Source organism: Oncorhynchus tshawytscha, linkage group LG03 (assembly GCF_018296145.1).
Source record: "Oncorhynchus tshawytscha isolate Ot180627B linkage group LG03, Otsh_v2.0, whole genome shotgun sequence".
NCBI classification, from domain to species: Eukaryota; Metazoa; Chordata; class Actinopteri; order Salmoniformes; family Salmonidae; genus Oncorhynchus; species Oncorhynchus tshawytscha.
In genome coordinates, this window is record NC_056431.1 from 43,900,040 (window position 1) to 43,922,341 (window position 22,302).

Consider the following 22,302-nt stretch of genomic DNA (forward strand, 5'->3'; position numbering starts at 1 on the left):
AATGAATGTCTGAGTGCAACCATATGAAGATCAAAGGTAAGTGATTAATTTTCTCTCTATTTCTGACTTGTGTAACTCTTCTACTTGGCTGGTTACTGTTTAATGATTTGTCTGCTGGGCGATGTTCTCAAATAATCGCATGGTATGCTTTTGCTGTAAAGCCTTTTTGAAATCTGACACCGTGGTTGGATTCACAAGAAGTTAATCTTTAAACCTATGCATAACACGTATGTTTTCTAAATTTCTATAATCAGTATCTGTTTTTGAATTTGGGGCTCTGCAATTTCACTGGAAGTTGGTCAGGTGGGACGCTACAGTCGCACGTACCCTAGAGAGGTTAATGCTAGCTAGCACCTTACCTCCTTGCTGCACTCGCATAACAGGTAGTCAGCCTGCCACGCAGTCTCCTCATGGAGTGCAATGTAATCGGCCATAATCGGTGTCCAAAAATGCTGATTACCGATTGTTATGAAAACTTGAAATAGGCCCTAATTAAATCGGCCATTCCAATTAATCGGTCGACCTCTAGTTGGAACCGTTGCTGTTAAAATACAAGTAATCATTTTTATTCTGAACTGGAATAAACAGATTGCTTCAAAAAGTCAAAAATCTTGTTTCAAAACAGTTCTGGGTTGCTCATCTACAGCAGGAAGCAGTCTCCTGCCTAACTGAGAAAGCAGTAGATGTTCTGGTCCTGTTTGGCCCCAAATACCTATGTCAATCAGGGTTCTTAACTCTGGATTACTTAAACAAGTACAGAAACAGTCTCAATGCTGAGCATGAGTGTACACTCAATGCTGAGTGTTACACTGTCAGAAACTGAGCCCAGAATAGACCTACTTGTTGAAACACCTCTAATTAGGCCTGTGTGTGAACGGTCTACATCTGTGTGATTGAAATTAAAAAATATATTTTAAAACAATTTAACTAGGTAAGTCAGTTAAAAACAAATCATTATTTACAATGACGGCCTACCCTGGAATAATTGTGCACATCCCGATTAGACTTCCAAACATGGCCGGAGGTGATACAGCCTGGATCAGTTTATTCCAATTCAGAATAAATTTTTTAAAAAGGGACTATTTTAACAGCAACAGCTCCAACCTAGACTTTCAACAATAATTTCTACAGTAAGATGTACATTAGGCCTGATAATTTCTCATCTGTACTGTTACTTAGTGCAACCCTATCAAAAAGCCTGCGTGTCTGTTCTGTTATCAGTTTGTTCCTTCAGAATGAAAATTGTTTAATTTTAAACCGCAACAGTTCCAACAGACAGATATGTAAGAGTTTTTAAATGGAGGAAAATAAACATTACTAGCTATTTATATGGCCATTTCATTTCATTGTTATTTGTTTGTCTATATGCATTAAACAAATGCAATAAGGGCAATGAAATGTACCAATATTTACATATAGTTGCATATGTTCTTAAGCTTGGGTCCCAGGAAAAACACAGAATTTCTAATTCGGGTCCCAGGCTAAAAAGTTTAAGAACCCCTGATCTAAAGTCACACTGTTGCTACCGCCTGTAAAAACTCAGTCCAGTTCAAAGTGAATGATGGCGGGCCCTTGTGGCAAATGGCTTATTTGCATAAAGGCCTACTGTAGCTCTGGTTGGCTATGGCACACCGGTCTGTGTAGACTCCCATCCTGGACGAGGCCAATGTTTAGGTTTTATTTACTCCATTGTCTATTAATTGTCCAAACGCACAGTCTGCTTTTCCACTAGATTGCTATAGAATTTTCACATTTACAGACTGTTTGGGAATGACAGTATGAAAACAACCAAATATGTACTCGCTTGTCAGGTAACCTAAAACAGTTGTCATTCTTCCTGGGGGTTAAAAGGGGTCCTAAAATTCCAAATCAAACAACTAAATGATGTTCTTAGTAACAGCTTAGACTCTTAAGGATTAACTGCAAGGTAATGTCGGGATTGACTAGGAATCCTGAAGACCTTCAGAATACGCTTGAAGATCAGTCCTGAGGAATACCCCAACCATATAAGGTTGCATAGAATCTGTTAAAAGGCATTATCAAAGAGCTATCCACTTGGTTAAAACTAAAGGATGTGATAAAGCAAAACTAATGAGGATTGTTCCCTTGTCACGCACAAAACAGCTGAAAGCAATTTCCTGAAGTCTGAAATGTTTAATAGGCAAAATGTCTGGTTACATCATGTCTGAACAGAGAAAGGGAGATGTAATGTCCTAAATTTATACTCACGATAACATTTTATAAAACACTAAAATAGCTTAATCCCAGTACATGGGATTACATGACCACATTCTGCATGGTGAGTGTTCAAGGCAAACATGACACTAGGTGCTCTATATCAAGACACTTGTGTAATATATAAGTATGTGGACAGCCCTTCAAAATTAGTGGATTAGGCCATTTCAGCCACACCCGTTGCGGACAGGTGTATAAAATCAAGCACAGCCATACAATCTCCATAGACAAACATTGGCAGTAGAATGGCATTACTGAACAGCTCAGTGACTTTCAACGTAGCAGTCATACGATGCCACCTTTCCAACAAGTTAGTTCGTCAAATTTCTACTCTGCTAGAGCTGCCCTGGTCAACTGTAAGTGTTGTTATTGTGAAGTCAAAACTTCTAGGAGCAACAACGGCTCATTCGCAAAGTGATAAGCCACAAGCTCACAGAATGAAACTAGAGGTCGACCGATTATGATTTTTCAACACCTATACCGATTATTGGAGGACCAAAAAGCCGATACCTATTTAAAAATGTAAAAAGCGGCCGATTCTTTATTTGTAATAATGACAATTACAACAATACTGAATGAACACTTATTTTAACTTAATATAATACATCAATAAAATCAATTAAGCCTCAAGTAAATAATGAAACATGTTCAATTTGGTTTAAATAATGCGAGAGTAAAAGTGCAATGTAAGAAAGCTAACGTTTCAGTTCCTTGCTCAGAACATGAGAACATATGAAAGCTGGTGGTTCCTTTTAACATGAGTCTTCAATATTCCCAGGTAAGACGTTTTAGGTATTATAGGACTATTTCCCTCTATACCATTTGTATTTCATTAACCTTTGACTATTGGATGTTCTTATAGCCAGCATAGTATTGCTAGTGTAACAGTATAGCTTCCGTCCCTCTCCTCGCTCCTCCCTGGGCTCGAACCAGCAACACAACGACAACAGCCACCATTGAAGCAGTGTTACCCATGCAGAGCAAGGGGATGAACTACTAGAAGGCTCAGAATGAGTGACGTTTGAAACGCTATTAGCGCGCGTTAACTAGCTAGCCATTTCACTTCGGTTACACCAGCCTCATCTCGGGAGTTAAACAGCGCAGGACGCACAACGAAGAGTTGCTGGCAAAACGCAAAGAAAGTGCTGTTTGAATTAATGTTTACGCACCTGCTTCTGCCTACCACCGCTCAGTCAGATACTTGTATTCTCAGTCAGGTTATATGCAACGCAGGACACGCTAGATAATATCTAGTAATATCATCAACCATGTGTAGTTAACAAGTGATTATGATTGATTGTTTTTTATAAGATAAGTTTAATTCTAGCTAGCAACTTACCATGGCTTACTGCATTCGCGTAACAGGTAGTCTCCTTGTGGAGTGCAACGAGAGAGAGACAGGTCGTTATTGCGTTGGATTAGTTAACTGTAAAGATGCAAAATTGTATCCCCCACGTTGACAAGGTGAAACTCTGTCGTTCTGCCCCTGAACAAGGCAGTTAACCCACCGTTCCTAGGCAGTCATTGAAAATAAGAATGTGTTCTTAACCGACTTGCCTAGTTAAAAGGTAAAAAAATAAAATAAAAATATTTTAAAAATTGGCAAATCGGTACCCAAAAATACAGATTTCCGATTGTTATGAAAACTTCAAATCTAAACAAAATCTTCCAAACTGCCTCTGGAAGCAACGTCAGCACAAGAACCGTTTGTAGGGAGCTTCATGAAATGGGTTTCCATGGTCGAGCAGCCGCACACAAGCCTATGCTCACCATGCGCAATGCCAAGCATCAGCTGGAGTGATGTGAAGCCCGCCGTCATTGGACTCTGGAGCAGTGGAAACACATTCTCTGGAGTGATGAGCAACGCGTCACCATCTGGCAGGCCAACGGACAAATCTGGGTTTGGAGGATACCAGGAGAACGCTACCTGCCCCAATGCAGTGCCAACTGTAAAGTTTGGTGGAGAAGGAATAATGGTCTGGAGCTGTTGTTCATAGTTCGGGCTAGGCCCCTTAATCTTAAAGCTACAGTATACAATGACATTCTAGACAATTCTGTGCTTCCCACTTTGTGGCAACAGTTTGGGGAAGGCCCTTCAGCATGACAATGCCCCGGTGAACAAAGCAAGGTCCATACAGAAATGGTTTGAGATAGTCATGAATGAACTTGACTGGCCTGCACAGATTCCTGACCTCAACCCTGTCGAGCACCTTAGAGATGAATTGGAACTCCGACTGGGAGCCAGGCCTAAACGACCAACATCAGTGCCCGACCTCAGTAATGCTCGTGGCTGAATGGAAGCAAGTCCCCGCAGCAATGTTCCAACATCTAGTGGAAAGCCTTCCCAGAAGAGTAGAGACTGTTAAAGCAGCAAAATGTAGGGACCAACATCATATTAATGCCCATGATTTTGGAACGAGACGGTCAACAAGCAGCTATCCACATACTTTTGGGTCATGTAGTGTATGAGTTTCGATAATAGCCTGTGCTAGATCTTTATCATTTCACATGTAAACAAGGATTTAAACTAGTAGACTACATCCTAGACAGAGAATAGGATTGGACTGTCTCCCTAAAGCCTAAAGGCCTCTGGGAGACAGCTGACATAGCCTTGCTTTAACAAGCGCTCCATTTTGTATCAACAAAGGGCTCTGAGGTCTCTTAACACCTGTTCAGTCAGTGCATCATGTCTGCTGCAACACTTCCTCTGTCAGAGCACAGATAGGACTAATGCCAGAGAGACACTGTATATTTACATATATCTTACCAAATGCAATGACGGTCAAAAGTGAATCTACATCTCGGGTACTGCCATAAATCTTCTGAATTCTGCTCAACTATCCAGTAAAGTTAAAGACAGGGTGGAGGAAACGCCTAAATAAAAGCCAAAGCTCTAGATGTATATCCTTTACAGACATCAGGTTTCCTCAGAGCAGTCAGTGTGTCCAGTACAAGCCCCTTTACTCTGGCCAGTACAGTTCATGGTGGTTTCCCACCAGCTTGTGGTTTACAGCACCCACAGACAAGACGACACAGTTCCTCCACCTTGTCTAATATGAGCCTGGAGAACAATGCAGGCCTGTCTCCAAGACAATTCCCACAAGTGTAGTAGGCCCAAGGGACCTGGGCCTGGCTGTTTCACTTGGCTTTGACAGAGTGCGCCAACGTATCAGAGCTGGAACAGAGAAAAAAAAACATGTACATCAAATTCTTCTCTGGCAGTTCTCAAAATCAAACACCCTTACATCAACCTATCAACTAAACTACGTTGTTCTGAAGAAGAAAAAAAATGTCACCGAGAGCTAGACTGTCTAAAACTAGGCCAGATAATGTTTCCCTACATTGATCGCTCATTAGTGCTACTGTTTTTAAAAGTGCTGCCACCAGTGACATGGCAATTGTAATTTGTTCCCTGTACTGGCTTCACATCAAAATCCAAAAGAACCATCTGGCTACCCATCGTTTCAATCCACTTTCCTCACCTACAATTTCAAATTCCCCTGAGAAACGGAACACTCCTGTTCATCTTACAAAAATGTCCACTGCAAGAAAAATATTTCATTGCCAGGGCATAGCCTAATTGTATAACTCATATCATATACGTGCTACCATTCTATGACGTCAACTACCCTGTAATCTATATTAGAGTTTGCTTTTCATCTGCAGTCTGTGGATGCTGCAATACCAGATGCAGGCAGTCTCTCTAAAGTGAAATATGCAAAAGAAAGAAAAAGACAACACCCTGGGGACAAAGGATCAGATACCACAGCAGGTTCCAAGACACCCAAGATGGATGCCCCTTAAGCTCATTTGTGGAGTAGAGGTGAAATAAATGTGGTGCACTTGGGCTCTAGGGAATCAATGTACAAACCCAGGACAGTGCAACAATGTTATGCAGCTCCTTTTGGAAAGATGAATTTGATTTAATATAATTGTATGTAACAGCTGCCCAAGTAGAACTTGTGGAATAAGGTATTTTGTATGTTTCACCAATACTGTAATAAGCAGCAGATATGCACAACAATATTATAGTTAATCAAAAGCAGAAAAGTTGAAAGAATGTGACAAAATGAAAAGACAGCCATCATTTACAATACAGCCTAACAAAAACAAGAGGTTAAGGTGATGGGGAGTACGGTAATGTTATGGCTTGCCAGTAGATATTTCAGTGCAACATGAAGTAACTTGAGAAATGTTATGTAAGGATGATGTAACACAGTAAATAATACTCGACTTAAATGCCAAATATCTACTTCAGATCTAGGTTGTCATGTCACTTTCATTTCCTTATGATGGTCTGAAGAACCAGGCTACTAGACACAGCTCTCACTTTACAGCAGCATCTCAGTGCATACTCTCATACGCACCACCATTAACTTAGTAAACACAAAACAAAAACTATGGTTCTCTTAAAATAAAAGCATAATCTTGTGTTGAGTGCACTTGGATCTACAAGCGTTTTCATATTTTAAAAAGCCAGGAAAGCATGGAGTGTAAGCCCTCTCTCTTTGGCAAGGAGGGATGATTTTCTAGACATTCTGCATAAATAAATAGCCAATACATTCCAAGCAACCAAATTCAAGCCCCTGCACAAGCCAGTGGTTGAACCCTTAGAATGCTGTGGATGTCATTTGAGCTCCATGCTGTGCAACATAGTGTCCACCTGTTGACAGACACTTGGACAGTCATTCAAAAATTCCTTTGGCATAAGACTAGGCCTATAGCTTAGATTCAGATCAAAATAAGTGGCACAATTTGTATAAAGCCACCAGAAAATGTATTCTGGGTTACAATACTTTGACAACTCTCAACTATAGGCTAACTAGAGGATGCAGTTAATCTACTCATATTTCAACACTAAATGTTTTCCCGTGCATGTAGGTCTAAATGTCTAATTAGGTAGTGAACAGAGTAAGTTTAGTACGCATTAGACAATTGTACTACTTTGATGCAGGTTAGTCTACTTTCTTCACATCAGTGGACTTCTATACTAAGGGGTACTGTGCTCAGTATTTTTTGGGTTACAAACTAAAAAACATATAGCCATCTAAAGAATGTTACCAACTAGCACAATGTCTAGAAATCAGTTAATCACTGCTGACAGAACATTTGCTCTAAATACATTACATGACCAAAAGTATGTGGTCACCAAACATCTCATTCCAAAATTCTGGGCATTAATATAGAGTTGGTCCCCCATTTGGTGCTATATAGCCTCCACTCTTCTGGAATGCTTTCCACTAGATGTTGGAAGATTGCTGCGGGAACATGCTTCCATTCAGGCACGAGCATTAGTGAGGTCAGGCACTGATGTTGGGCAATTAGGCCACGCTCGCAGTCGGCGTTCCAATTCATCCCAAAGATGTTTGATGGGGTTGAGGTCAGGGCTCTGCAGCCCAGTCCTTCCACACTGATCTCAACAAACCATTTCTGCATGTACCTTGCTTTGTGCACGGGGGCATTGTCATGCTGAAACAGGAAAAGGCCTTCCCCAAACTGTTGCCACAAAGTTGGAAGCACAGAATCGTCTAGAATGTAATAGCGTAGCCCTAACCATGAAAAACATCCCCAGACCATTATTCCTCCTCCACCAAACTTTACCGTTGGCACAATGGATTGGGGCAGTTGGCGTTCTCCTGGCATCCGCCAAATCCAGGTTGGTCCGTTGGCTGCCAGATGGTAAAGCATGCTTTTTCACTCCAGAGAACGTGTTTCCACTACTCCAGAGTCTAATTGCAGGGGGGGAGGGGTTGAATTTAGAAGACACCCAGTTAAAATTCTATAATTTTTCTCCACGAAGGTATCCAAGCATGTACACTGCCATCTTGTCCATTTCATATCTTCTCTCATTGAGACAGGTGGGTGTCCACCCCAAAGTGCTTCATATCATCACACTCACCTGTCTGGATCAATGAGAGAAGATTTGAACATAGACATTGTTGTGGCATACACATTGGCAGGCCAGTCTACTTTCCACATCAGTTAACACCTGATTTACTTAACAAAACACACATCAATAGGTAGCCCATGTAAGTCATGACATGGCACAAGGGGGGCTTTCTTTGTTCTCTATTGCTCCTTAAGCAAAGGGGAGGCCGATGACATAACGTCCCATAAAACCAACTCCATGAATGCCCTATTCCTTGAAGTTGGCAGTCGTGCCTAAAAAATAAACATTTTTTTTACCCTTTCGTGTGTAGTTTCCTGTATTTATCCTTGGGATATCGCTCTTCAACAGGAAATGTTCAAAAACGCACTGGAGGATGTCTTTAAGGCCATCAAATTATCCGTGCTAGGCCAAACAGTACCTAACATGTAATGGCTAATGAGCATCACATTAGCCCGCTACATCTAGACTTGTGTCGGAAGTAATACACTGCCCAATTACAAACTATTGCCACCGTCCTGTCCACGCAAGCCATTGACAATACCACGGTGTGCCCTCATTAGCATAGTAATAGTTGGATACCTCATTTAGTCAAGGAGTGCAACACAATTATAACCCCCAGTTTCTGAATCTGATATGGTCAATTGTACATTGGGTTTCCACAGCACAGTGTACCTAGCTGGTTACTGCAATAAAAAGGTGTCATCCCGACTTCGTGTCAAAGGAAAGGAGGGTCGCCAGACATGCATTAGCTAGCTATCGATATGTTGTTGAGATATATATTTGAAAATAATTTCATACAGTCCACAGAATTCCGTTTAGATCTGGCAATACATGTCATCTCTCGACCCTGATTTAAATCTGACATATTAGCTTGCTGTCTAGCAAATACAACATTCAACAACCGATAATAGCTAGCTAGCTAACGCTGTCAACGTAGCTAGCCGGTGGAGACAGCTAGCTAGCAGTATGTAGTTATTAAACTACCTAGCTATATTAGCTGGATAGCAAATTCTCTAGTGTTGATAACTTAGGCTACATCAGTTCTGTAGTCAGTTAGCCAACTAGCTAACTACTCCACTTCAGCATATGTAAACATCTACAATCGTCACTTATATTGCAAACAAAGAACAAATGTATCAGTAGTTTAGGTACTGTGGCTAACGTTAACTAGCTAACGTTCCTCATGTGTTATTTCTCATGGACATTTGCAGACACCACCAGCAAACACTCGTCTGTAGTGGCTAGCGAGCAGGCTGCTGCACACCATGGCTTCGGTGTTACTCTGTTGCAATTCATTTCAAGATGACTCTTAACACGTACCACAAAACGACACACAAAACATGTAACTAGCAAATACTTCTGTTTCAAAAATATTATTTTTACCTCCCTTGGCCTTCACCACTGCCGTGATATGTTGCTGAGAAAGGGACGTGGAGATCTGGGACCAAGATGGCGTCCCCTCCAAACTTCCACTGTTACTTTGGACACTCATCAAGCTACTTTTTGAAACGACAAAGCAAACAAACACTGCTGTCAGTGGCAGTGAAATCTTGTGATTTAAAAAAAATCCTGGCAATATTTAGACATTTGTCCAGCTACCATCGGTAACCTCACAAAATGTTGGAATGTAACATTTTTGGACACAACCCACCTTAAGACCTCTGCGGTGGATCTTTAAGTTCCCTTTGTAAAATGAACTTAATAAGCTACCTTAACATCAAACGTCACGCATCGTGTGCAAACATTATCGCGATGTTCATGCTCCTAGGCAAAAATGTCACTAGTGAAAAAGCCATCCAAATTGTGTGGAATAGAATATAGTAATTTATATACTGTATTATCAGTGTACATTTAATTTAGAAATGGATACAGCAGTATATAGACATGCACACACATGATACAATATGTAATACAAACATAGCTGCGGGAAGTAGGGGGGCTGCAGCACCCCTTGAAAAATCATGAAGCAAAGAATAAATATATATATATATATATATATATAGCTCGTCTGTACATGCACTGGGCCTTTACTAGTCCTGTATTAGTGGACTGATATATAACCATCTATAACAGGAATCATCTACTAGATTCAGCAATCTTTTCTTGAGCGTATGGTCAGGGTGCTCGAACATAATTACAAATCATTTCTAGACTGCAAATTGACCGCAATCATTTTGTTATATATTTTTTTATTTAACCTTTATTTAACTAGGCAATAAGCCCTAACATATATAATATTTTGCTAAAACAATAATTTTGCACCTTGCTAATGTTACAGTGTAACTTTAAACCGTACCATCGCCCATTCCCGGGCGCGAACCAGGGACCCTCTGCACACATCAACAACTGACACCCACGAAGGATCGTTACCCATCGCTCCACAAAAGCCGCAGCCCTTGCAGAGCAAGGGGAACTACTACTTCAAGGTCTCAGAGCAAGTGACGTCACCGATTGAAAACGCTATTTAGCGCGCACCGCTAACTAAGCTAGCCGTTTCACATCCGTTACACTAACATTGCTATGATATCACATATATCACTCTATTATGCGTGGGAATACTTTGGAACATTTTTCCAAAATTAAATCACTTCTCCAAAAAGTACGATCTATGTCCCCATGTGCAGTTGCAAACCGTAGTCTGGCTTTTTTATGGCTGTTTTGGAGCAGTGGCTTCTTCCTTGCTGAGTGGCCTTTCAGGTTATGTCGATATCAAATCAAATCAAATGTATTTATATAGGCCTTCTTACATCAGCTGATATATCAAAGTTCTGTACAGAAACCCAACCTAAAACCCCAAACAGCAAACAATGCAGGTGTAGAAGCAGGGGGGCTAGGAAAAACTCCTTAGAAAGGCCAAAACCTAGGAAGAAACCTAGAGAGGAACCAGGCTTTGAGGGGTGGCCAGGACCAATTAAGGCAAAATAGGTAGGAGCAAGCACATGTAATGATATAGGACTTGTTTTACTGTGGATATAGATACTTTTGTACTTTTTTCCTCCAGCCTCTTCACAAGGTGCTGTTGTTCTGGGATTGATTTGCACTTTTCACACCAAAGTACGTTCATCTCTAGGAGACAAAGCGCGTCTCCTTCCTGAGCGGTATGATGGCTGCATTGTCCCATGGGGTTTATACTTGCGTACTATTGTTTGTACAGATGAACGTGGTACCTTCAGGCGTTTGAAAATTGCTCCCAAGGATGAACCAGACTTGGAGGTCTACAGTTTTTTTCCTGAGGACTTGGCTCATTTCTTTTGATTTCCCCATGATGTCAAGCAATGAGGCACTGAGTTTGACAGTAGGCCTTGAAATACATCCACAGGTACACCTCCAATTGAGTCAAATTATGTCAATTAGCCTATCAGAAGCTTCTAAAGCAACATAATTTTCTGGAATTTTGCAAGCTGTTTAAAGACACAGTCAACTTAGTGTATGTTAACTTCTGACCCACTGGAATTGTGGTACAGTGAATTATATGTGAAATAATCTGAAATAAAATTACCTGTGTCATGCATAAAGTAGATGTCCTAACCGACTTGCCAAAATTATAGTTTGTTAACAAGAAATTTGTGGAGTGTTTGAAAAACGAGTTTTAATGACTCCAACCTAAGTGTATGTAAACTTCTGACTTCAACTGTATGTGAGAATGCTGTTCATTGACTACAACTCAGCATTCAACACCAAAATGGCCACAAATCTCATCACTAAGCTAAGGACCCTGGGACTAAACACTTCCCTCTGCAACTGGATCCTGGACTTCCTAACGGGCCACCCCCAGGTAGTAAGGGTAGGCAACAACACATCTGCCACGCTGATTCTCAACACGGGTTCCCCTCAGGGGTGTGTACTTAGTCCCCTCCTGTACGACACAACGGTGGTAGGCCTGATCACCGACAACGATGAGACAGCCTATAGGGAGGAGGTCAGAGACCTGGCAGTGTTTAACAAGTAATAAAAACAAATCTAAAAAATATAAGTGTCAATAATTGGCACCCCTTATGATTCATATAATTAAAAATCAAACAAAATGTAATCTACATTAACGTTTTATATATATTTTAAAATAATCTCAGTTTAAGGAACTGTATTGTGGATTTCCATGGTTTACTGTTTCATTGGTATAAAAATGAGGTAACGCGCATGCAAAATCCCTTTGTTATCCATCATCATGGGGAAAGGCAAATAACTCACAATAACTCATGAAAAGAGACAAATGGTTGTTCACTTTCATTAATCAGGCATTGGGTACACATTAGCCAAACAACCAAATTCACTTACCACTATTAGGGCAACAATTATGAAGTTTAAAACGACTGGAACGGTGGTAAACTTGCCTGGTAGAGGACGCAAGTGTATCTTGTCCCCACGCACTATGAGGAAGATGGTTCAGGAGGCAAATCCAAGTCCCACAGTTGGAGAATTACAGAACTTGATCGCATCTTGGGGTCACCAAGTCTCCAAATCTACAATTATTCACCACCTCCATGCCAATAAGCTCCTAGGAAGGGTTGTCCGAATAAAATACCTTTATCGGGATAACCAACAGATGTAAATGCCTGGAGTTTGTTAAATGGCATTGGCACTTGGATTGGAACTGGGTGCTAGGTCAGATGAGACGAAAATAGAACAGTTTGTCCACGCACACCAGTGGTGGGTTTGGAGTTGAAAGAAGGAGCATATGCATAACCTTCACCTCAGATCAAAACTCCAAACCTAAAACCTAATTTTGGACAAAATTACCTGGAAGGATTACTACTACCAAGGATTGATTTTTCCAAGCGTTTACAGAGGGTGCTCTTGCAAACAAACAGCAGAGACCTGAGAACACCATCCAACCTGGAACTGAGACAGAACAGATACAACTTCAATTAGCATGGAGGTGTGACGTGAGAGCAGTCAAAGCCTTTGAGCCCAACAAATAACAGGAGTCTCACAGGCTACCCAACCCAAACCCAGAGGCATTTGAAGCCCTTTTTCACTGTTCAGAGACCATCCACTGACATTTTCGACAAGAAATCTGCCTCCAGAAATAAAAGCTTCTCCCAAGTGGGTTTGACACCTACTCCCATTGCCAGCTGCACTGCTGCTTGGATTCTATCTGGGAATCCGTTCACCGTCTGCCCTGGCTTGTCTCCTACTGTCTGGTACAGGTACCCCCACCACACTCCCCCCTCTCTCCCGAGCTTTCACTCGCCTCCAGCACACTGGCACTGTTGGGGCAAGTGACTCTCGACTTACAATGGCTAGCCCCAAGTCGTTATACTTTTTTTCTTGTGCATTTTTCTATTTTGCTATTTGCCTCATGACTCCTGCATGCTTTGTTGACTATGACATTTCTTGTTTACCCAACCGTGGGACAGACTGTGTTTGCTCCCACACGTGGGACTGACTCTCTACTGGTTACACATACTTTTGGCTTCACATCCTATTCTAATCACATCTCGCTGGCTTTGTATTCATGTTACCTGATGAAATTGCTGTACAATATGATCTTGTTGCCATCTAATGCACATTCAAATGTCATAAATCAACACTGCAGAGCTTTCCCTGTCCTCTGCCTTGATTGTATTACTGTTGATGATATCTGGAAATGTGCATGTACACCCTGGGCAATCTACTGTTGCTAGCCCCAATTCTGACTTGTGCTCTGATATCCGCTTCACTGATTTCTGCTCTCGTAAAAGCCTGAGTTTTCTGCATGTTAACACTTGGAGCTTTATTACCCAGAATGGATCAATTGAAAGTGTGGGTTCACAGCTCCAATACAGATGTGTTGGTCATTACTGAGACTTGGTTAAGGAAGAGTGTTTTGAATACCGATGTTAACCTTTTTTCTGGGGCGGCAGGTGCCCTAGTGGTTAGACCATTGGACCAGTAACCGAAAGGTTGCTAGATCGAATCCCTGAGCTGACAAGGTAAAAAATATGTCATTCTGCCCCTGAACAAGGCAGTTAACCCACTGTTCCTAGGCTGTCATTGTAAATAAGAATTTCTTCTTAACTGACTTGCCTAGTTAAATAAAGGTTAAATAAATACAAATTAAACCATTCTGGTTAGAACCTTTTCTGGCAAGACAGATCGTCCAAAGTTGGGGGAGTGGCAATCTTTACCAAGGATCACCTTCAGGGCTCAGTTGTCTCCACCAAGTCTGTCCTCAAACAATTTGATTTGGCATTAAACTTTCAAATAGCTCTTTGTTGACTGTTGCTGGGTGTTGTCGTCCTCCATCAGCACCGGCCTGTACCCTAACTGCCCAAAGCTCTCTCCTGGCCCTTTACAGTAAGACTGAATTTGTCCTGCTTGGTGACCTAAACTGGGACATGCTTAAACCACTTGACCAAGTCTTAAAGCAATGGGACTCCTTAAATCTTTCTCAGATTATTACCAATCCCACAAAGTATGACTCCAAATACCCAGAAAAGGTTACTCTCCTCGATGTTATCCTCACAAATAATCAGTCTGGTGTTTTCTGTAATGACCTTAGTGATCACTGTTTTACAGCCTGTGTTCGTAATGGCTGCTCAGTGAAACGACCTGTCCTAATTTGTCATAGACGCTTGCTAAAAAACTTTAATGAGCAAGCCTTCCTTCATGACCTGGCCTCTGTAAATTGGTATAGAATCAGATTGATCCCCTCTGTCGAAGACGCTTAGACCTTCTTTTTTAATATTTTCAGTAGTATTGTTAACAAACACTCCTCCCATAAAGAACATTTGACTTAAAAACAGGTTCAGCCCGTCTCGATCGTGATCTTGCAGAGTTACTCCACCTCAAGAAATGCACACGCATACTCAGGCTGACTGGCTCTCGTTCAGGCAATTGAGAAATAATTGCACTCAGGCTATCCGGAAGGCCAAAGTTAGTTACTATAAGGAGCAGTTCTCTCTCTGTGGGTTTAACCCCAAGAAGTTCTGGAAAACGGTTTAAGACCTGGAGAATAAACCCTCCTCCTCACAGCTGCCCATGTCCCTTAAAGTTGATGATGTGGTTGTTACTGACAAGAAGCACATGGCTGAGCTTTTTAATCACCACTTTATTATGTCAGAATTCATATTTGACTAAGCCATGCCTCCTTGCCCATCCAACATTTCCTCATCTCCCACCCCTTCTAATGTGACTACCTCCGATGCTCCTCCCTCTTTTTCCCCTGCCACGCTACAAAGTTTCTCCCTGCAGGCGGTCACTGAGTCTGAGGTGCTAAAGGAGCTCCTTAAACTTGACCCCCAAAAAACATCAGATGGGCAGATGGTTTAGACGCTTTCTTCTTTAAGGTTGCTGCCCTATCATTGCCAAGCCTTTCTCTGACCTTTTTTAACCGGTCTCTCCTCTCTGGGGAGATTCCCATTGCTTGGAAGGCAGCCACGGTGCGTCCTTTATTTTAAGGGGGAGATCAACCTGATCCTAACTGTTATAAGCATATTTCTATTTCGCCCTGTTTATCAAAAGTGTTTAAAAAACTCAATAATCAACTGACTGGCTTTCTTGATGTCTATGCTATTCTCTCTGGTATGCAATCTAGTTTCTGCTCAGGTTATGGATGTGTAACTGCAACCTTCAAAGTCCTCAGTGATGTCACCACTGTCCTTGATTCAAAGCAATGTTATGCTGATATTTTTATTGACTTGGCCAAGGCTTTTGATATGCTAAAACATTCCATTCTTGTGGGCCGGCTAACGAGTATTGGTGTCTCTGAGGGGTTTTTGACCTGGTTTGCTAACTACTTCTCTCAAAGAGTGCAGTGTATAAAGTCAGAACATCTGTTATCTCAGCCACTGCTGTACCCCAAGGCTCGATCCTAGGCCCCACACTCTTCTCAATTTACATCAACAACATAGCTTAGGCAGTAAAAAAGCTCTATCATCCATTTATATGCAGATGTTACAGTCTTATACTTATGGCCCTTCCCCGGATTGTGTGTTAAATGCTCTACAACAAAAGCTTCTCTGCCCTTAACCTTGTTCTGAACACCTCCAAAACAAAGGTCATGTGGTTTGGTAAGAAGAATGCCCCTCTCCCCAGAGGTGTGATTACTACATCTCAGGGTTTAGAGCTTGAGGTAGTCACCTCATACAAGTACTTGGGATTATGGATAGACGGTACAGTGTCCTTCTCTCAGCACATATCAAAGCTGCATGCTAAAGTTAAATCTAGACTTTGTTTCCTCTATCGTAATCGCTCCTCTTTCACCCCAGCTGCCAAACTAACCCAAACTAACCATCCTACCCATGTTAGATTACGGTGACGTAATTTATAGATTGGCAGGTAAGGGTGCTCTCGAGCGGCTAGATGTTTTTTATCATTCGGCCATCAGATTTGCCATCACTGCACTCTATACTCCTCTGTAAACTGCATGGTTCTTCAAAATACCCCTTTTAATCCTCTAAGAACCTTCTGAAGAACCTTTTTGGGTACATTTTTTAACGCCACCCCTCCCCTATTATTATTAATAATATGCATAACTATAACGACAATAACACAATATTTCAGCTGTCAGTGTTTATTATGATTTTAGTGGCAAAGCAGAATTTAAAAATCTAAATATGAGGTATACTCCCAGTCGAGTCACAAGTCCAATTGGTATATCCTCTGGCGTGTTGATGTTAATGTGTTGATGTTCGCTGTATCCATAGCCAGAATGATTTTGCAGTGAATGGTGGTCGAACAGATTTCTTGTTATATTCATCAGAGGTGTAGGGAGTGTGAAGTGTGTGAATCCAAAAAATTGCAAATATACAGATGATTAACAAAACGTGCACATGGCAATACTCATTCCTTTTTTATACAAATAACTTGTCCATATGTTATTTTTGATTTAACCTTTATTTAACTAGACAAGTCAGTTATGAACTAATTGTTACTTACAATGACGGCCTACAACGGACGACGCTGGGCCAGTTGTGCTCCTCCCTATGGGACTCCCAATCACATCCGGATGTGATACAGCATGGGCCTCTGTACACCTGTGTAGATATATCAAAAATCTGCTGTTTCCAGCTACAATAGTCATTTACAACATTAATAATGTCTACACTGTAATTCTGATCAATTTTATGTTATTTTAATGGACAAAAAAATGTAATTTTCTCTCAAAATCAAGGACATTTCTAAGTGACCCCAAACTTTTAAATGGTAGTCTATGTATAATGTATAATGCAGAGGCCTCTTTGATTTTCATTTAATTGAAGAGGTAAGGGAGGCTGCTGTGACTGAGTCCTAGAAGGTTTTAAAGAGAAACTATAATTAACTATAGATGATAGATAGTATCTGCACAACATACCAATACCAATTGTACATGCCTTTGTGTGCCTCCTGGTCAGTATACCTGCAGTATACCTGCAGACTAACATATTCTTACATATTCTTACACATACTAACACATACTGCAGACTAACATATTCTTACACATATTCTTACACCTCTTTGTTGGTTGATATCCATTAAATTGTGTCCATTTTCTGTTTTAGAAATCATTTTCAAAGGGAGAAAGTGTCAAAAACACTGCCATTTGTGCAAATATGAAAATATATATATGGTATGATCATAAAACAATATCAATTTAGATCATACAAGGGAGAAACCTTACCTTACATTGAGGAGATCTTTACATGTTTCAGTTAAGTCTCTGCACCTGCTGTCATTTCAAATCCAAATGTTTCAGTTGGGCAGTTAGGTTCCTTCAAGAACCCCCAGGAGGTTCCTCGATGAACCCCACCTCCTTTGGGGTTCTTGGAAGAACCTTTTGTTGGGCATTTTTCAGAGCCAAGAATCCTAAGGTTCTTCAAGGAACTTTTAGGATCTTGGAAGAACCCTTGTTGGACCCCCAATTTTTTTCGTCTGGGAAGCATGCGGACGCCTTTAGAGGGCCTGTTTTTGGAGGGTGGAGGGGGTTGGGTTAGTAAGGACATTCAGACAAAGTATAGGGAAAGGGGAAGGGATGGGGGGGTTTGGGTGGGGGGCTGGCAGGTGATGGGAGTGAATGGGAATGATGGGAGTGAGCGCTCCTGCCTTTGTCTCCTAACCTTCACCTACCACTCAGGTGAATGGAGAAGAGCACGAAGACCAGCAGAATAACATCCAGGCTCAGTGAAAGGAAAGGAAAGGAGTCCACCTCGTCACATCGATATGTTACAATTCAACTCATTCATTGGTTAAATGTAGTGGATAACTTAAAAACCTACTGTTGAGCTCTTATGATGGCAATTTGGATAAGCAAAAATTCTTGCTTAATTCAAACCTAATTGAAATGCAGAAAAATATGCCCCAGAATGTACTGACAAGCTCCTCAAAGACCTACAGTCCTACAGTATAGTTACATAAACCCACAGATTAGGCATTATGTGAAAATTCATTATTTTCATCCTTAGAAGAAAAACAGCCATGTTTAATGTAAGCAATTTTGAATAAAAAACTATTATTCACTTATTTATTACAGTAGTTGAAAAAGGCATTACCATTCCCAGGTTAAAAGTGCTCTTCAAAACCTGCAGACAGATCATTTTACTGTATGTCTCGAGAGGAGTTGCTATGGAAACTGAAGTACTCCCCCCCCAAAAAATGACTCTGTAGTGGCAAGACCTTAGACTAAATCACCACTAAAAGGTGCATATAACTGAAGGCACCCATAAACACACCAGTACATCACAGTGTAGTCTGAAAGATTGAGATAATTTAGCTATTATGAGGTAGTTACTCAACCGGCAATAGAATTAGCAATGTGAACAAACTAGCCGTTTCCTAGTGTTTCATGAGTAGATTGCATTAATTGAGCAACATCATGTTAAGCTCTTAAATAGTCTTGGAAAGAATTGCACCCATAAATTGCAAAGCAACTGGCAACAGATAAGGATAAATGTAACAACCTCTGATGAGGGCACACAGTCTGTTCCTGGTAGATTGCTCTGTTCTGCATCTCTCAGCGCTGTTTTGCACTGAAGGATTCTGTACAATAATGCCTGGACTGCTGATCATGGCCATTTGATAAAAGACAGTCCATTGCAAGAGCATCAAATGTCCACCAGTCATCAAAGCAAGAAAGGTGTGATAGCAGACATTTTGGGTAGAGAAGGATAATCACAATATGTGAAAAATGCCTGTTTGTTGTGATGTAATTTCAAGCAGATTTGAACGTTTTTGTAACAATGTAACTTCAACCATATTTCAATCTGTTTGTAATGACGTAATTTCCAATGTTTGATTGTATGAATCTCACTTGTTTGGAAAATTGTATCTTACCTTGACCAGCTGGACAGTGCAAGGTTCTGTATTTATTTTCTTAGTCAACCTTGTGTTCTGTTTCTTTGTGTTCTTGAATGTAGCCCTGTCTTTCATTTTTGTTTATTGATTTCACCTGTGTTAGTTACTCAATTGGTCTCATCAGCTCCTTATTTAGTTCAGTTCATTCTCTTTGTGCATTTTTAGGCATTGTTCGTTTTGACTCTACTAAGCCGTTTCCTAGCTCGTTTGTAAGAACCAGTTATAGCCTTCAGTCCTAGTTCTGATTCGCCTGCTTGTTTGCCTACCTGTGTATGACCATTGCCTGCCTGTGACCACGATTCCTGCCTTCTGCAAAGGCAAAATAAACCCCTGCCGGCCTCTGCCCGTGAATCTACACCTTTTTTCTCCCTGAGTATTCATTACAGATAGAGTGAGGCTAAAGTACCAGCAGTATAAGAATGCCCCTGTCTCTGCAAGACAGCAACAACATAGAGGGAACTTGTCAGGTTAATTTAATATCATTTTCACAACAAACACCAAAACAAAATGGAGTAGTGACACAATATTTAATTGTATAATGACACGTAGATTTAATCGATTGGCATTCAGTGACTTAACTGTAGTTGTCAGTAAATATTTCCTGATCAAATTGCTCTTAATCACACACCAGGCAGGTAGACTGAGGGACTAATATATTTGCTATCAGATAACATACACTCCATATAATTCAAGAGTCATTCATAGGATTATACATGCAGGTAAAGGTTAAACACTTCCTCCTCATTATTTTCCTCCCCTAGGCTTGCCAACCCCTCTGGACAAAATATTCTATGTAAGATGACATCATGCTTTAGCACAGGTGGTCTGCATAACAAAGCAAATATCAAAACATTTGCCATCAACAAAGACAACCTTATTCTTAAATGAGTAAGAAAAGAAAACCATTTAACCCCACAGACTCAGTTTGACGTCATGCATCAATACATGTTTCTGATCAGAGTGTATAAAATACGTCATTTAGACTGGATAAAATATGTATAATGTTGTACTTAATAGAGCTGACAATAGGAAACACACTGTTACCAGCCCCACATACAACATATGACAAATAACATTCTGTCAAAATAGAAACTTGACTCCTACTGAGCCAGTGAAATCAACACAGGTTACAAGAGTTCATGCATCTTACCATTTATTCTAACTACATAATATTTGAACTGTGTAGTGGATGAGAGATTAAAGCTAGATGAAAATGTCTATAAGATCCTGAAAGTTGCATGTTCGCCTGGGAAAGAGCTGGTCTGCCTTGCAGCCACTGCAGTGTCTCTCCCATCTTGGTTACAGGACTGTTGGCAATCACTTGTCTGTGGATCTATGTGCTGGTGAGTGGGTGCATGCTGCCCCATCTCTGTGTCCCTGCAGGACACACCAGGCTCTGGGCATGGGGCCCGCAGCCCACACTGTCTTTCCTCAGTAGCACTGCTCTCTGGCCCTAAAGAAAGAAGCTCTCGGAACTCCAAGAACAGCCACTTGCGATCTTTAAAGAACTTGTCCTGGTGCATCTCATAAAACCTGTCTCAGTATTTACAGGCGTCTATGTCATATTTGCCTGAGTGGGTAGGAAGAACAAATACTACATAATTATTAGTTTTCATACAATCAAAATTAAGAACAGAATTTGCTAGGAACGTTTAGAAAAGGGTTACCTTGCTCTTCTAATAGATTGCGTATTCTCGTCAGACCATTTCACAACCTCTTAAGGATACGCCCCTTTTTTCCAATTTTCGCCTATAACGACATACCCAAATCTAACTGCCCATAGCTCAGGCCCTGAAGCAAGGATATGCATTTTCTTGGTACCATTTGAAAGAAAACACTTTGAACTTTGTGGAAATGTGAAAGGAATGTAGGAGAATATAACAGAATAGATCTGGTAAAAGATTACACAAAGAAGAAAAAAAACGTTATTTTGTATTGTTTTTGTACCATCATCTTTGAAATGCAAGATAAAGGCTATAATGAATTATTCCAGCCTGAGGCTAGGCAAGGGGTCGTGATCCTCTCATTTAGCCTATGGATTGGGAAAACCATGTAAGAAACAACCTACATTTTAATGATTGTCTAAATGCAAATACACAATGACATACAGTTTGGGGAACAGTCCCAAAATGTTTTGCGTGCCAGCAGTCAAGTTTTCAAGATACTGGACTTTCGAGAAGTAAAGTGTCACCAGCCACATCATCATGATGATCCATTTTGCATCATCATGATGATGTAGCAAGTGACACTTTGGGTTTGTTCGACAATGCAGCCGAAAGTGAAGGCGACCTTTGACTTATTGATCTACAAAGAACCTTGCATCATAAATAACTACTCGTTATTATTTGTAGATCAGTCAGTCAGTCACAATTTACCGATGATACTGTTATAGGTGTTGTAGGAATTCCCATTGTTAGAGCCTATCCTGCCCATGATATACTAGACAACCTACACATGGCCACATTTGTAAAAAAGTGCCATCCATTGTTGCCATGTCCACAGTTTTCCTGAAAAATTGGGCTACTTTGAAAATTACGTTGCGGGTGAAAATGTATCTGCCGTTATTGTTGCAAACCCTATTACTAGCCTGTTCAACCTCTCTTTCGTATCGTCTGAGAACCCTAAAGATAGGAAAGCTGCCGCAGTCATCCCCCTCTTCAAAGGGGGAGACACTCTAGACCCAAACTGTTACAGACCTATATCTATCCTGCCCTGCCTTTCTAAAGTCTTCGAAAGCCAAGTTAACAAACAGATCGCCGACCATTTCGAATCCCACTGTACCTTCTCCGCTATGCAATCTGGTTTCCGAGCTGGTCATGGGTGCACCTCAGCCACGCTCAAGGTCCTAAACAATATCATAACTGCCATCGATAAAAGACAGTACTGTGCAGCCGTCTTCATTGACCTGGCCAAGGCTTTTCTACTCT

At 40.9% G+C, this 22,302-nt stretch overlaps 1 protein-coding gene across 2 annotated transcripts in view; it reads right to left on the reverse strand.

The window, feature by feature from the left end:
• Nucleotides 1-9,879, reverse strand: part of tlk1a (tousled-like kinase 1a) — a 29,315-nt gene extending 19,436 nt beyond the window's left edge. The window contains exons 1-2 of one of the 2 annotated variants that reach the window (XM_024405095.2): nt 9,777-9,879; nt 9,509-9,621 (exon numbers count right to left, since the gene is read on the reverse strand). In XM_024405095.2, coding sequence (XP_024260863.1) covers nt 9,509-9,617 — 109 coding nt within the window. In that variant the 5' untranslated portion in view covers nt 9,618-9,621; nt 9,777-9,879. Of the gene's footprint in view, nt 1-9,508; nt 9,625-9,776 lie in introns of both variants that reach the window. The other variant, XM_024405086.2, reaches the window with a different exon arrangement.
• Nucleotides 9,880-22,302: the final 12,423 nt, after the last annotated feature.